The sequence below is a fragment of the Heterodontus francisci genome, chromosome 3, assembly GCF_036365525.1.
Source record: "Heterodontus francisci isolate sHetFra1 chromosome 3, sHetFra1.hap1, whole genome shotgun sequence".
NCBI classification, from domain to species: Eukaryota; Metazoa; Chordata; class Chondrichthyes; order Heterodontiformes; family Heterodontidae; genus Heterodontus; species Heterodontus francisci.
Window position 1 is genome coordinate 13,475,910 of NC_090373.1, and position 17,538 is coordinate 13,493,447.

Below are 17,538 nucleotides of genomic sequence, written 5' to 3' on the forward strand. Positions count from 1 at the left end.
AGAAAACCTCTTGTGATACATCACTCAAATCCAGACCTCATTACAACCTTGGTGCAAACATGGACAAAAGAGCTGAATTCCTGAGGTGAGGTGAGAATCACAGCCCTTATTATCAAAGCAGTATTTGACCGAGTGTGGCATCAAGGAGCCCGAGTAAATTTAAAGTCAATGGGAATCAAGGGGAAAACTAGTCACTGGTTGGAGTCATACCAAGCACAAATGAAGATGGCTGTGGTTGCTGCAGACCAATCATCTCAGCCCCAGGAGGACATTGCTGCAGGGGTTCCTCAGGGGAGTGTCCTAGGCCCGTCCATCTTCAGCTGCTTCATCAATGACCTACCTCCATCATAAGGTCAGCAGTGGGGATGTTCGCAAAATGTTCTGTATCCATTCGCAGCTCCTCAGATACTGAATCAGTCCCTGTCCACATGCAGCAAGACTTGGACAACATTCAAAAGTGACACATTGGTCACCCTAAACTGCTCCCTGGGATGAGGGAGTTGTCCTATGATGAGAGGCTGAGTAAATTGGGCCTATATTCTCTGGAGTTTAGAAGAATGAGGGGCGATCTAATTGAGACATACAAGATTCTGAAAGGGCTTGATAGGGTAGACCCTGAGAGATTGTTTCCACTGGTCAGGGAATCTAGAACATAGGGTCACAGTCTCAGGAGAAGGGGTCAATCATTCAGGACTGAGTTGAGGAGAAATTACTTTACTCAAAGGATTGTGAATCTTTGGAATTCTCGACCCCAGAGGGTTGTGGATGCTCCATCATTGAATACATTTAAGGCTGGGATAGATGGATTTCTGGTCTCGCAGGGAATCAAGAGATGTGGGGAGTGGGCAGGAAAGTGGAATTGAAGCCTAAGATCAGCCATGATCGTATCGAATGCTGGAGCAGGCTCGATGGGCCATATGGTCTATTTCTGCTCCTATTTCTTGTGTTCTTGTATTCAAGCTTGGGCTGATAAGTGGCAAGTAACATTCAGTAACACAACTGCCAGGCAAAGGCCACCTTCAACAAGAGAGAATCTAACCATCTCCCCTCGATGTTCAACAGCATTACCATCAATGAATCCAACACCATCAACATCCTGGGGGTTACAATTAACCAAAAACTTAACTGGACCAGCCATATAAATACTGTGGCTACAAGAGCAGGTCAGAGGCTGGGAATTCTGCGGAGTATCCCGCCTCCTGACTCCCCAAAGCCTGTCCATCATCTACAAGGCATAAGTCAGGTGTGTGATGGAATACTCTCCACTTGCCTGGATGGGTGCAGCTGCAACAACACTCAAGAAGCTCAACACCATCCAGGACAAAGCAGCCCGCTTGATTGGCACCCCATCAACAAACATTCACTCCCTCCACCACCAACGCACACTTGGCAGCAGTGTGTACCATCTACAAGATGCACTGCAGCAATGCACCAAGGCTCCTGTGACAGTACCTTCCAAACTTGTGACCTCTACGACCCAGAAGAACAAGACAACAGATGCATGGGAACACCACCACCTGCAAGTGCCCCTCGAAGTCACATACTCACACCCATCATCTTAGCTGTAGGTTATCTGCTTTACATTATGGACATTATAGCCTTATTAATTGGATATTTAAATGCCCATAACAGGCAAGTTATTTTCTTCTCTTATCTTGTACTATTGTTTCTGTGCACCTGTGATATCACAGGTACATATGTTCTTCATTAGTGACAAATCTGCAGCTACTGCAACCAAGAATCTACATTTATCTAGCACCCTATCACAGCCCCAGGACAGCCCCAGCATTTTCCAACCAACTATGAAGTGCAGTCACTCGTGTTCTTACGGAAAACATTGAGAAAATTTGCACACAGATGGATCCCAGATTTCGCACACAAAGAATGACCAATTTTGGTGGCCTTGACACTGAAAGATCACCTTCCCACCCTTTAGATAATGTCATGGAATAGATTCCATCCATCTGGTGCACAAAGACTCTCAGTTTAAAGTCTCTTGTGAAAGATGACACCTCCAACAATGAGACATTCCCACAGTTCCGCACTGAAGTATCAGTCCAGATTACTCATTCAAGTCTGTAAGTGGGGCTTGAACTTGCAATCTTCTGACTCAAAGGTGAGAACTCCATCAGCCAAGCCATCACTAGTTAATTTTCCCCCCAAAAAAGAATATGCAGGGAATTGCTGTATACAAAATAATAGCTTGTATGTGGATGAATAAGGGGTGGAGGAGTAGAAATTCCTCATTAATTTTGACCTTGTGTCTTACATATGTATAAAGATGATAAAACTTAGATTCTTGATGGTGGATGCAAAGAAGCACATCACTGATTGGAATATGAGACTTGCCAAGTGTCTCTATCAATTGTGCTGGTGGTCCAAAGGAAATGGCCTGGCTCTTTACAGCTTCTGGCAAAAATACTGTTGCCGTTTCAGTTTCTAAAGTCAGTCCAATTTTAAACAGGCATTTTTATTCCAGTTTTGGAATAGATTGCCACTTTGTATATAGTCAAGCAAGCATAAAATGAGAGCAGCTTCCCACACTAAGCATTTCTTATAGTGGATGTTCAATGTGGCATTGACTATGTACAAATAAAAGGAAGACTTGCATTTATGTAACAATTTTTCACAGCCCCCAGAAGTGTCTCAAATCACAAGCACCATAATTTACTTTAAATGCAGTTACAGTTGTTATGTAGACAAACAGAGTAGCCATTTTCAACAGAACCAGATCCCATATGTAGAATGTGATGAATGTCCAGTCAATATGCTTTTGGCAGTAATGTTTTTGAGGGAGGACTGTATGTCATGACACTAGAAGTCCCTCTGCTTTACAAAACCATGCCCAGCTGCTTTTAATATCCAGCCAAAAGAGACAGAAAGGACCTTGGTTTAATTTCATCCTTCTTTTCAAATTCTTCCATGGCCTTGCCTCTCCCTATCTCTGTAACCTCCAGACGCCCAAAAACCCTCTGCGATCACTATGTTCCTCCAATTCTGGTTTCTTTAGCATCCCCAATTTCCATCACTTCACTATTGGTGGGCATGCCTTCAGTTACCTCGGCCCTAGGCTCTGGAATTTCCTCCCTAAATCTCTCTACCTCCTTTCAGATGGTCCTTAATATCTACCTCTTGAACCAAGCTTTTGGGTCACCTGTCCTAATATCTCCCTGTGTGGTTCAATGTCAAATTTTGTTTGATAGTGCACCTGTGAAGCATCTTGGGATATTTTACTACACTAGAGGTGCTATATAGATTGTCATGCAGACCCCCACCTGCCAAGAATGGGGCATATTAATTTTCATATAAACATTGAGTTTAAACTGTTGCTGGAGTGAAGAAAGGACTTGTTAAAAAATCACCAGACACTTGGCTGAAAAAACATTTGCATACTAACAGACAGTGCCTGGAGAGACAAAGGACTATTCCCTGGTCCACTTAATCCAAAATGGACTGTGATCACCAGTCATTGAAGGTGAGGAAACTCGCCTTCCAGGATGACTGCTAAGATGGCAGAATCCGCAAACAGAAGTGGTCAAACCAGCTAGTCACATGACTAATCTGCTGAGCAACCTGGGGTTTTTTGACTTGTGCCACAGAGAAAGGCAGACGGCTGTTTGAACTGGAAGCTGAACAAGCAAGTCTCTCGCCTGGCTGTCTCTCTGTCGCATTCTCCCAAGCCACCGGACCCACGGAAGACACGTAAACCTCACAAGAGGGAAAAGACTCCTACATCAGAACAAGTTGAAGCATGAACTGGGCCCCAACGAATTGCAACCAAAGACTCCACATTGAACATAAAGAACTGTAACTACCAGATATTGCCTCAAACCTTTCCCCTTTATTCCTTCTACTTTTTCTGTCTCTATATGCGTGTGTGTTTATCATGTTTGCATACAAGCGTGGTCGCATCACTTATTCATAGTTGGTAACCGGATTAGAGTTTAAGATTAATAAACTCCTACTTTCATTGTTTAAAATCTAAGAAAATCTGCCTGAATTAATTTCTTTGCCTTACAATTGAAAAGCAGTGAACAAGGATTCACCAAAGGAGGAGCTAAAACACGGTGTTTTTTAAAAATTAAACCCTGTTATGGTTGAACCAGGCAAAGGCTGAGAGGCAACCCATAGACCCCTCCTCACCTGGTCATAACAAGATGCAAGCTATTATTGTTAACGTTAACTCTGAAGGATAGCACCTAAAACAGCGTAGCACTCCCTCAGTACAACACAATGCAGCCTAAATCAGAGTATCCGACCTTTTTTCTTCATTGACTACATAATTTCACACCATAAGCTTTGAGATGGCATTTAAATGAAGGTTTCCATTAATTAGCATATATCTTAAGTTGCTCATGCCAACAGGTATTGGTGCTCCAAAATAGGATTTGGGCACAAGTGAGGCAACATTATTGCAGACACATCTTTACAAACTTCTATGCCCACAAAACTTAAACAACAAATGAGCACATGTGGCACACCAGGACGAATAAGACTGAGATGTCTGAAGTTTCAAAACTAGCTTGCCAGGGCTCAGGGACTCCATGTAGTTACAGGACCATAGGTCACCCCCTAGCCTGAATTATGTGCTGAAATCCTGGAGTGGGACTTAAAACTCCAGTCTTCTGGCTCTCAGTGCTACCAAGCAGGCCAAGCTGCCAAGTGCTACCTTATTGCCTTTCTCACGATTATCTCTCTTGTAGTGTCATGCTGGGATAAGGGAAAACAAAGTAGATCTCCTTCTTCCAGTATTCACAGTTTGATAACTCTGTTGGCATAGGTGTCTACGCTGAGCTGAATATCTTTACTGATCACACAGCACTTTTTTTTGTTTTAAGATGGTGTAACAAGAGTACGAACATGAAAGATGACAGTAATGTCTGGCATTTTATTCTATCAACACATCAGGATAAAAACCAGCCAGTGACTGAAGTAATGTAAATTGACAGGAGTGTTACTGCACAGCGACATGCATGCATGTACCTTCCACACCTTCAAGTTAGGAATGAAAAGGGGTACTGACTACAGCATAGAAAATCAAATGGTAAACTTTATATTTTCCAGCTCTTTGTGAAAAGTGGAGACACTGTCAAAAAGGGGAAGTGGACTATACAGAGTGCAGGAGGGGAGGTACCAGTGTCACAAAAGAAATAGTGAGGAAGCAAAGGCAACGGCTCCGGAGTCAATGGATCGGGAGGAGCAGCAAATAGAACATGTCAATATTGTGGCCCAATGTTGTAAATAACCAATCCATTTGTTAGCTCCAATTGGTATTCGAAGACTACAAAATGAGACATTTCTAACTGTTCAAAATAGATAGGAATGCATTAAGGCTGGGTAGATATTAGGAAAGGATCCCTGCAACTGGGAAGAAATATAAATTACTTTTTCCCCTTTGCTTTTGTTTTTTGGCCTACTTTAGCTCCTGAGCTATAGAACAAGGTTGTGTCATCAGATTGAAATGGTGTTTAAATTCTAAAGTGATAGGACATTGATATGAATGCATATTCCCACAAAGGGGAAAGGTAGGGCAAACAAATCCAGAGCTCCCTGGATGATGAAAGAGACAGAGATTAATATGAAAAAAAAGTAATGTGCTTACAACAGATGTCAGATTGATAACAAAGTGGAGAACCAGGCTGAATATAGAACGTTCAGAGGGGAAGTAAAAAAGCAAATAAGAGAAGCAAAGAGAGAGTATGAAAAGAGTCTGATAGCTAAAATAAAAGGGAACCCAAAGGTCTTCCATAGGCATATAAATAGTAAAGGGGTGGTAAAAGGAGCAGAGGGGCCAATTAGGGACCAAAAATGGGATTTACCCATGGAGGCAGGGGGCATAGCTGAGGTATTAAATGAATACTTTGCATCTGTATTTATCAAGGAAGAAGATGTTGCACATGTCATGGTGAAAAAGGGGGTAATTCAGACACTTGAAGGATTTAAAATTGATAAGGAGTGTTGGATAAGTCAGCTGTACTTCAAGTTGATAAGGAACCGGGACCGAATGAGATGCAACCAAGGATACTGAGGGAAGTGAGAGTGGAAATTGCGGAGGCACTATCCGTAATTTTCCACCCTTCCTTAGCCTCAGGGATAGTGTCAGAGGACTGGAGAATTGCAAGTGTTACACCCTTTTCAAAAAAGGGTTTAAAGATAAGCCCAGCAACTACAGGCCAGTCAGTTTAATCTTGGTGGTGGGGAAGCTTCTTGAAACGATTTAGGATAAAATTAATAGTCACTTGGGCGAATGTGGGTTGATTAAGGAAAGTCAGCACGGAGTTGTTAAGGGCAAATCGTGTTTAAATAACTTGGAGTTTTTTGTCAACGTAACGGAGGGGATTGATGAGGGCAATGCTGTTGACGTGGACTTCCAAAAGGCATTTGATGAAGTACCGTACAACAGACGCGTGAATAAAGTTATAGCTCGTGGAATAAAAGGGACAGTAGCAACATGGATATAAAATTTGCTGAGTGACAGGAAACTGAGAGTACTGGTTAATGGATGTTTTTCAGATTGGAGGGATGTTTGTAGTAGAGTTCCTCAGGGGTCAGTGTTGGGACCTTTGCTCCTCCTGATATATACTAATGATCTAGACCTTGAAGTACAGGACACAATTATAAAATTTGAGGATGATATGAAACTTGGAAGCATTGTGAACTGTGAGGAGGATAGTGTAGAACCGCAAAAGGACATAGACAGGTTGGTGGAAAGCGCAGACAGGTGGCAGATGAAATTTAATGTGGAGAAGTGTGAAGTGATTCACTTTGGTAGAAAGAATAGAGAGACGCACAATATATAATAAAGGGTACAATTCTAAAGGGGGTGCAAGAGCAGAGGGATCTGGGTGCATATGTGCATAAGTCACTGGAGGTGGCAGGACAGATTGAGAGAGTGGTCAATAAAGCATACAGTATCCTGGGCTTTAATAATAGAGTACAAAAGCAAGGAAGTTATGTTAAACTTGTATGGAACTGTGGTTCAGCCTCAACTCGAGTAATGTGGCCAGTTCTGGGTATCGCACTTTAGGAAAGATGTGAAGGCATTGGAGAGGGTGCAGAGAAGATTCACAAGGGATGAGGAACTTCAGTTACGTGGATAGATCGGAGAAGTTGGGACTGTTTTCTTTGGAGAAGAGAATGTTGCGAGGAGACTTGACGAGGTATTCAAAATCATGAGGGGTCTGGACAGAGTAGATAGGGAAATACTGCTCCATTGGTGGAAGCTCAAGAATGAAAGGGGTCAGATTTAGGGTAACTGGCAAAAGAAGCAATGGTGACATGAGGAAAACGTTTTTTTACAAAGCGGGTGACTAGGATCTGATTGCACTGCCAGAGAGTGTGGTGGAAACAGATTCAATTGAGACATTCAAGAAAAAATTGGATTGTTATCTGAAAAGGAAGAATGTGTAGCGCTATGGGGAGAAGGTGGGGGAGTGGCACTAGGTAAATAGCGCCTTCGGAGGGCCAGCGCAGACACAACAGGCCAAATGGCCTCCTTCGATGCTGTAACAATTCTGTGATTCTGTGATCTCCAACTCGCGATATTAATGCAGGTGATTGGTGCTATACCCAACTGGTCTCACCCCCATCATCAATTATGTGCAACATCTCACTTGGCCACAAACCATATGGGCTTTATTACCAAAATATATGTGTAATATTTATCCATAAATTCAAGAACTCCAGTGTCAACCAAACCAATGCCTACACTGACTCCTTAAATCACAATTCATGTACCAATGCCAATACTGTATTTCACCAACTGGTGCAGCACTGTGAGTATGATAAACACTGATGGCAGAGGGAGGTTACAATGGCACTACCATCCCTTTATTGACGTGGAGCAGACAGGGACCGGCTGCTGGATATTCGGGTCAGGCCCCATTACTGGCAGAGAGATTTTATCTTAATGACTCAGAGTTGACTCTTTTGAGTCGTCAGAAAGTGAACAGCAGCACGGCCGATAGCCAGAGATCATTTTTTAAAAGTTAACTATCCTTGCCCCACCATCGAGCAGGTTTTTGCACCACAGGAGTTTTAAAGGTGCCAGAATTCACACCAGTGCAAAACAATCAGCATTTTAAAGCATGTTTATGGCATTGTGGCAGCACCAAATACCACGCCACAACAAATGCCAAACATGCCATGCAACTGGGCACCTTTGGGACCCTTTGTCCTTTGCTCGTCTAAAAGTGAACAGAGTAATATTTATCAGTGCCTCACACACAAATCACAGACACAACGTGCATTGGGACCTATGCCTCTTTATCCTTTACGCACCTTCCCTAGGACAGTAATGTAGGTACAATGAGCAGATTTACCCTCTCAGCTCCACCCCCTCCTCTCAGACACACCTCTGCTTATTTTTGGGAACTTGTGCCCTTGCCTTTTCGACAGGTGATCAATCAGGTGCAAGGTGTCGCTGGACGGCGGGTCTCTCTATTCCCTTTCACATAAAACGAGCTAGTTTTGTAACAGGGCGATATGAATTAACAATATACTAAAACGTGAGGGTTGGGGGGGACGGTCAAGAGAAAAATATCCTTATGAGTAACGGTACCCCAAAACAACACCACCCCCCCCCCCCCCCCCAACCCCAGCTTTGAATACAATGTGTCCATTGCAGTGAGGCGGAATTTCTCGTTTACTTTTCAAATGCATTTAAATTATCGCAGTTTGATGTTAAACGGAACATATAAAAATACTCCCCAACAGTAATAAATGCTCCTATTCCCAGCAACACACTTATAGAGTCTACAGTCATTATAAAAAACACATTCTCATCAGGCAAGCAGGAGCCGATGATCCCATTTATGTTTCATTTCCATAATGTGTTCACTAGTTTCTCTCTTTCCCCAGATTATTATTATTGCTCGGTGTAACACAGTATTCAATTATTTATTAAACCCCACATGACAAGAGGATTTAGATGCAGCACGATTCGTCCTTACAGCCGCTTTAGAGAGAGAAGGCGGGGGGGGGGGGGGGTGAAAAATTCATATCTGCCACAGTTTCAAAGAAAATGGGATTTATTAATGATTTTTTTTCCTGGTTACTTACTATTTCTGTGGGTTGATGAGCCAAAATGGCGAATGTCGACAGACGATCACACAGGCATTTGGTGTGGGATGCATCGGTAAGCACAGTTTTACATCCCAGAGTGGACCAGGCACCGGTAGACTCGTTCCTGGAAGAAGGAATACATTAGATTTGACGGACAGTTAAAGAGAGAGAGAGACAAGTGAAAGAGGAGGAGGGGGCAGACACACAGTAACATTTCAGCTAGACTGAGAGAAGGGGGAATCACTGTAACATCTCTACCAGATACACGCAAGAAAGATACACTGTCATTTCTGTTTACAAAGCAATAAGCCGTGCTACTTGATTGAGAAGCCGGCGTGCAGTAATGTTAATGGACTATTTGCTGCTACATCCAGCCTGGGGTCTCACTCGGAGCCCTCACTCTTTCCCTGAGGGAGTGTACAACCGTGGAAACGGATAGCATCAGCGAGTTGCAAGGAGGAAATCTTTGCTGCATGACTACTACAGGCGAGGAGGAGGGAAAAGGGAGGGATTCTTTTTTTCAAACTAAACCCACAGACCAACAAGGTGAATCGTCATTAAGAGAGTGAGGGGAGAGATGGAGGCCGAGTCCCGCTTTGAGAGCATTCAGGTGTTGTTACATGAGCTTTGCTTATCAAACCAGACGCCCTCCTTCCAAGCCCTGGCTGTTTCACCCGGTCAGTGCAGCTTCCAGCTCCCCCTCCCCTGGCAAGTACTCACAAATGGTGCAAACCACAGACAGCAGCAAGCATATTGGAAATAAAAGAGAGCAACACTATTTATTTATCATATATTTTATATTCCAAATGCATTCCACACAGAGCGACTGAAGACACTTGCAAAATAAAAAGACAACCAGATTATTATCTCCCCGCCCCTGTTTATATTTAACCCTGGCTGATTCACATTGAATTACAAAGTTGTGCGATACACAAGTAATTGGTGCTGAATTCGAGTTCTCGGGGGAGGGGGTGCACTCCGTATTAACTCCAAAAGAGAAGCTGGCCAGGAGAAAGGGATGAGAAATAAAGAGGGGGGAGTTTCTTATACCTCCATCTGCAGTCAGATTACGAGAGCCAACAAGGTGCGTTACAATAAACTAGATGGCCATCCAAATGAAACATTATAGTTTTTGTCACTATTCTCTTTGGCCTTGCACCAACAACCCTTCTTCATCGCTCCAATCTTCCACCCTATCATAGACCATCCCCTTTGGTTTTTTTTTCTCCCTTTCAGTTTGCTTAAAACCTATTACGTTTCTAACTTTTCCCAGTTCTGATGGTCATCGACCTGAAAAGTTTAGATGCTGCCTGACCTATAAGGTAAATGCTCCTTATAAATTAGTGAAATTACAGTAATGTGGATGTTCTTTGTAAAATACCAACATTGCAGTAATGTGGAAGACCCTTATAAATTATCAAAATGATAGTAAAGTGGATGTTCTTTGTAAGTTTCTGACATTGCAGTAATATGGACGCTTCTTGTAAAATTCCAACTTCACATTAACATAGTTTCTCCTTGTAGATGCAAGTTACTAACATTACAGTAATTGGAATACTCCTTGTAAATTACTAACATTGCAAAAATATGGGTGACCCTTGTTAATTACCAATATTACAGTAATATGGATACTCCTCGTAAACTATGAACATTACAGTAAGGTAAATGCTCCTTATAAATTAGTGAAATTACAGTAATGTGGATGTTCTTTGTAAAATACCAACATTGCAGTAATGTGATCTGTCCTTGTAAATTAACGACATTAATAAGTAAAGGGGACACCATTTGTAAATGACCAACATTACAGTAAAATAAAATCAAAATACTGCAGATGCTGGAAATCTGAAATAAAAACAGAAAGTGCTGGAAATACACAGCAGGTCAGGCAGCATCTGTAGACAGAGAAGTAGAGTTAACGTTTCAGGTCTGTGACCTTTCATCAGGTCTGATGAAAGGTCACAGACCTGAAACATTCAGGATCACAGAATTGTTACAGTGCAGAAGAGGCCATTCGGCTCATCGTGTCTGCACTGGCTCTCTGAAAGAGCAATTCACTCAGTTCCATTTCTCCCCGTAACTCTGCAAATTCTTCCTTTTCATATAACTGTCTAATGCCCTTTTGAATGCTTCAGTTGAACCTGCCTCCACCACACTCTCAGGCAGTGCATCACAGACGTTAGCCACCCACTGCATGAAAAAGTTTTTCCTCATGTCACTTTTGCTTCTCTTACCAAATACTTTAAATCTGTGCCCTCTCGTTCTCGATCCTTTCACGAGTGAGAACAGTTTGTCTCTATCTACTCTGTCTAGACCCCTCATGATTTTGAATACTCTATGAAATCACCTCTCAACCTTCTCTTCTCCAGGGAAAACAGTCCTAACTTCTTCAATCTATCTTCATAACCGAAGTTCCTCATCCTTGGAACTATTCTTGTGCATCTTTTCTGTATTCTCTCCAATGCTTTCAAATCTTTCCTAAAGTGTGGTGCCCAAAACTGGACGCAATATTCCAGCTGAGGCCGAACTAGTGTCTTATACAAGTTCAACATAACCTCCTTGCTCTTGTACTCTATGCTCTATTAATAAAGCCCAGGATACTGTATGCTTTATTAACTGCTCTCTCAATCTGTCCTGCCACCTTCAATGACGTGCACATATACACTCAGGTCCCTCTGCTCCTGCACCCACTTTAGAATTGTACCCTTTATTTTATATTGTGTGTCCAAGTTCTTCCTACCAAAATGAATCACTACATTCCTCTGCATTGAACTTCATCTGCCACCTGTCTGCCCATTCCACCAACTTGTCTATGTCCTTTTGAAGTTCTACACTATCCTCCTCACAGTTCACAATGCTTTCAAGTTTTGTAGCATCTGCAAACTTTTAAATTGTGCCCTGTACACAAAGGTCTAGGCCATTAATATATATCAGAATAGCAAAGGTCCCAACTATGATCCCTGGGGAACTCCACTACAAACCTTCCTCCAGCCCGAAAAACATCCATTAACCACCATTCTTTGTTTCCTGTCTCTCAGCTAATTTCGTATCCATGTTTCTACCACCCTTTTTATTCCATGAGCTATAACCATGCTTACAAGCCTGTTGTGTGTTACTGTATCAAAAGCCTTTTGAAAGTCCATGTACACCACATCAACTGCATTGCCCTCATCAACCCTCTCTGTTACCTCCTCAAAAATCTCCAGCAAGTTCGTTAGACATGATTTTCCCTTAAGAAATCCATGCTGGCGTTCCTTAATTAACCTGCATTTTTCCATGTGATCATTAATTTTGTCCTGAATTATTTTTTCTAGAAGTTTCCCCACCAGCGAAGTTAAACTGACCGACTTGTAGTTGCTGGACTTATCTTTACACCCTTTTTTAATCAAGGGTGTAATGTTTGCAATTCTCCAGTCCTCTGGCACCACCCCCGAGTCTAAGGAAGACTGAAAAATTATGGCCAGTGCCTCCGCGATTTCCACCCTCACTTCCCGTGAATGCATCTCATCCGGTCCTGGTGCTTTATCCACTTTAAGTACTGACAGCCTATCTAATATGTCCTCCTTAACAATTTCAAACCCTTTTAGTGTGTGAATTACCTCCTCTTTCAACATTGCCTGGGTTGCATCTTCTTCCTTGGTAAAGACAGATGTAAAGTATTCATTTAATACCTCAGCTATGCCCTCTGCCTCCATGTGTAAATCCTCTTCATGGTCCCTAATTGGGACCTAACTCCTCCTTTTACCACCCTTTTACTATTTATATGTCTATAAAAACTCTACTTCTCCCTCTACAGATGCTGCCTGACCTGCTGAGTATTTCCAGCACTTTCTATTTTTACTACCAACATTAAAGTGTAGTCGATGACCTTTGTAAATACTGACATTACAGTAATATGGACACTCCTTGTAAAATACCAACTTTACAGTAACATGGATTCTCCTTCTAAGTTACTAATATTACAGTAATGTGGATGCTTCCTCTAAATTACCAGTATTATTGTAATGTGGATTTTCCTTGTAAATTACCAGTATTATAGTCATATGGACGCTGCTCAATACTGTAATGTAGACGATCCATGTAAATTACCAACATTAAATTAATGCGGATGCTCCTTATAAATTACCAAAATTACAGTAAGGTGGACTCAGTTTGTAAATTACCAACATTACAGTAATAGGAACAATTCTTGTAAAATATAACTTTACATTACCATAGATGCTCCTTGCAAACTACTGATATTACAGTATAGTGGATGTGCCATGTAAATTAAAAACATTACAGTAATGTGGATGGTCCCTGTAAATTACCAACATTATAGTAATATGGAGGCTCCTCAATGTACTGACAAAATGGAAATGTGGTTGACCCTTGTAAATTACCACTATGACAGTAATATGGATGCACCTTATAAATTACCAATATTATAGTAATATGGATGCTCCTCAAATTATCGACATTACAGTAATATGGATAATCCTTGTTAATTATGAACTTTAAACTAATGTGTATGCGCCTTGTAAATGACCAATATTACAGTAATGTGGATGACCTTTGTACACTACCATTACAGTAATGTGGATGTTCCTTGTAAATTATCCATATTTCAGTAATGTGGATGCTCCCTGTAAATTACTAATATTACAGAAGTGACCCTTGTAAGTTACCACAATGACAGTAATGTGGACATTCCTTATAAATTACCAACATTACAGAAATGTGGATGGCCCTTGTATATTACCAACATTACAGTGAGGTGGATGCTCCTTATAAATTACCAACATTACAGTAAGGTTGAAGTTCGCTACAAATTATCAACATTACAGTAAAGTGGATGCTCTTTGTAAATTACCGAGATTACAGTAAAATAGACATCTCTTGTAAAATACCAACTTTACATTAATGTAGCTGCTGCTTGAAAATTACTAATATTACAGTGTCACATACATCGGAGGTGTGATGAGACAACATTCACGGAGTAACTCTGAAGAGTTGTGAAACAACGGACTTTGTCTTTGTAAAATGAACCTTTATTTTTAAAAAGTGAACAATATTCCAAAATGGTCACAGAGGAGAAGGGGGTTAACCTATTGTATATTCAAATTGTCTGACAAAGACAAAGGACAAATCTTCAAAGCCAAAAGGTGATAATGAAACCCATCTCACATCTTTCATATAAACATTGCAGAATTGAATGTCTTCTTCTAAAATAAAGGAGGTGTGAAGTAGCCACGTCCTGGGCCATTGTGTGATCACCATGGGATAGAAACCAGAATGTCTCCTAACAGCAGGTGAGAGGTGAACGTTTTACCTTTTAAAAAGACAGCCAGACAGAGAAAGACTGACCCAGAAGGTGAAGCTACTTGTAACTGCTGGCATTCCAGATGGCCACAAAGCACATGTCCTGCTGGAAAGAAAATCTGGCACCTACATCATACAGCAAAGAGAGAGCTAAGAGTGACCCACCAACTTCAACAGAATCTTTAATCAAGAGAGAAATCTACAATCATCACAAGCCTGCAAGAGAATTCAACAGGTTTATCGTAACCCTTCTCCCCCACAAAAAAGCCCACTTATCTCTTTCCCTCCTCTATCCGTTTCTTCATGTGTGCGTAAGCACACGCCCGTGCGAGCAAATGCATGAGTGAATGAGGTTGTGACATTTTTGGGGTAAGGCATAGTGATCAATAAACAATTGACTTTCTGTTTTTAAAAACCTACAAGAAAACCTGTCGCTGCCTGTTTATTTGAAAAATAATACACAAAGGGTTAAGCTCATAATACAAATACACTTGCTGTGGTCAGGTGGGGAGTTGAACAGTGGGACTCACCCATGTCATACCACGTGGTCGTAACAACAGTAGTGTGAATTCTCCATGTAAATTACTGATATTACCGCAATGTGGATGATCCTTGTAAATTACCAACATTACAGTAATATGGAGACTCCTTGTAAATCACTATTAGTGTAATGTAGATGTTCTTTGTAAATAACCGATATTACAGTAATGTGGATGTTCCTTGTAATTTACTGATATTACAGTAATATGGATGTCCCTTGTAAATTACTGACATTACAGTAACGTGGATGAGACTTGTAAATTACCAATATTACAGTACTATGGATGCTGCTTGTAAATTACCAACATTACAGTAATATGGATATCCCTTGTAAATTTATGTTACAGTAATCTGGATGTTTTGTAAATTTATTTGCAAAAATATACTTTGTTCATAAAATTTATAAAAAATACATTTCATAACAATTCAAATTTGACACTACATAAACTGCAATACAGATCACTTGCTTTCAATCCAGTACATGAGGTGACTCACTACATTTGCCATTTCAGGTTATATTTACAATATACATTTGCATTACACGTCAAATATTCTCTGGTGCGTACAGCCTGAGGGGTTTTAAATGGTTTTCAGCCCCTCGGTATTCTATGGTGGGAGGACCTTATTCAGCGGCCTTTCCCCATTGAGCCTTTGTGGCGGCTGCCCCAAGGTTTAGTGCATTCTTCAGCATGTATTCCTGGACCTTGGAATGTGCCAATCAGCAACACTTGGTTGCTGACAGCTCTTTGCACTGGAAAAGCAAGTTTCAGGCAGACCAAAGTGCATCTTTCACCGAGTTGATGGTCCTCCAGAAACAGTTGATGTTTATCTTGATGTGCATCTCTGGGAAAAGCCCGTTTACTGCTGAGTCATGCATTAGGGAACTGCTCAGGATGAACCTCAACAAAATCTCTTTCCAGACTTGCTTTGCAAAGGCTTATTTAAAAGGAGATGGGCGACAGTCTCCTCTCCACTGCAGCTGCCTCGAGGACAGCATGCAGAGGCAGTGAGACTCTGGGTGTGCAGAAAGGATTTAATGTAGAGGGGCTTTCTCACCACCAGCCACACTACGTCTTGGTGCTTGTTTGAAAGTTCTGGCGATGAGGCATGCTTTGTAAATTACCAACATTACAGTAAGGTTGATGACCCTTGTTAATTAACCAACACTACAGCAATGTGGACAGTCCTTGTAAACTAACCAACATTACAGTCATGTAGATAGTACTTGTAAATTATTACAGTAATGTAGATGCTCTTTGTAAATTACCGACACTACAGTAATATGGATATTCCTTGTAAATTACGAACATTACAGTAATATAGACACTCCTTGTAAAATACCAACTTTGCAGTAATGTGGATGCTCCTTGTAAATTACTAAAATTAGAGCAATGTGGATGACCCTTGTACATACTGACATTACAGTAACGTCGATGGTCCATGTAAATTACTGACATTGCAGTTATGTAGATGACCCTTGTAAATTACCGACATTACAGTAATATGGAAGCTCCTTGTAAAATACCAACTTTCCAGTAGCGTGGATGCTCCTTGTAAATTAACCAATACTACAGTATTATTGAGGACCCTTGTAAATTACCAGCATTGCAGTAATGTCGATGACCCTTGTAAATGAGCAACGTTACAGTATTATGGACGCTCTTTATAAATTACCAACATTACAGTAATGTGGATAACCCTTGTAAATTACTAACATTAGATGAATATGGATATCACTTGTAAATTAATATCTACATGAATGTGGGTGCTCTTTATAAATTACCAATATTACAGTAATGTGGATGCTCCTTGTAAAATACAAACTTTACAGTAATATGGACACTCCTTGTAACATACCAACTTTACAGTAATGTGGATGCTCCTTGTAAAATATGAACTTTACAGTAATATGGACACTCCTTGTAACATACCAACTTTACAGTAATGTGGATGCTCCTTGTAAAATACGAACTTTACAGTAATATGGACACTCCTTGTAACATACAAATTTTACAGTAATGTGGATGCTCCTTGTAAATTACCAATATTACAATGTTGTGGATGACCCTTGCAAATTCCAATTGACAATGCACAGACTCTTAGCCCGAAGCACTCCAACGTAGACCATGATTTTTGGGCTTTTTTGTTTACAAAATATACCACCATGTAAAAGTATTAATAGATCTAACGCACGTCAATGATAGGGAATGTACATAAGTGCACTGCATCCCCCACTAGCCAGTAATCACTATGTCAATCCGTACTTGAAAGCTTAACTGTTTCTCATGGTGAGTCATTGTAACAGGTTACTCGGCTATGCCAAGTGCCAGCACATTTAAGATGCATTTAAGGGGAAGCTAGGTAAGTACCTGAGGGAGAAAGGAATATAAGTATATGTTGATAGGGTGAGATGAAAAATGGTGGGAGAAGGCTCATGTGGAGCATTAATTCCAGCACAAACCTGTTGGATAGAATGCCATATTTCTCTGCTGCAAATGTTATGTAAGAAGCCTCAATCTAAAGGGATGAATTCATATGTATACTAATGCTTATGTTTGAAATGTATTCCTGGATGTTATCATGGGAGGCAACTCTACAAATATTGACTGCAGCTGAGGGATACACTGGTCATTTTTG

General features: G+C 41.0%; 1 protein-coding gene across 1 annotated transcript in view; it reads right to left on the reverse strand.

The window, feature by feature from the left end:
- adgrb3 (adhesion G protein-coupled receptor B3) overlaps positions 1–17,538 on the reverse strand; it is a 1,095,571-nt gene that overhangs the window by 203,361 nt on the left and 874,672 nt on the right. Inside the window, exon 17 of the mRNA XM_068020141.1 lies at positions 9,061–9,187. Coding sequence (XP_067876242.1) covers positions 9,061–9,187 — 127 coding nt within the window. The remainder of the gene's footprint in view (positions 1–9,060; positions 9,188–17,538) is intronic.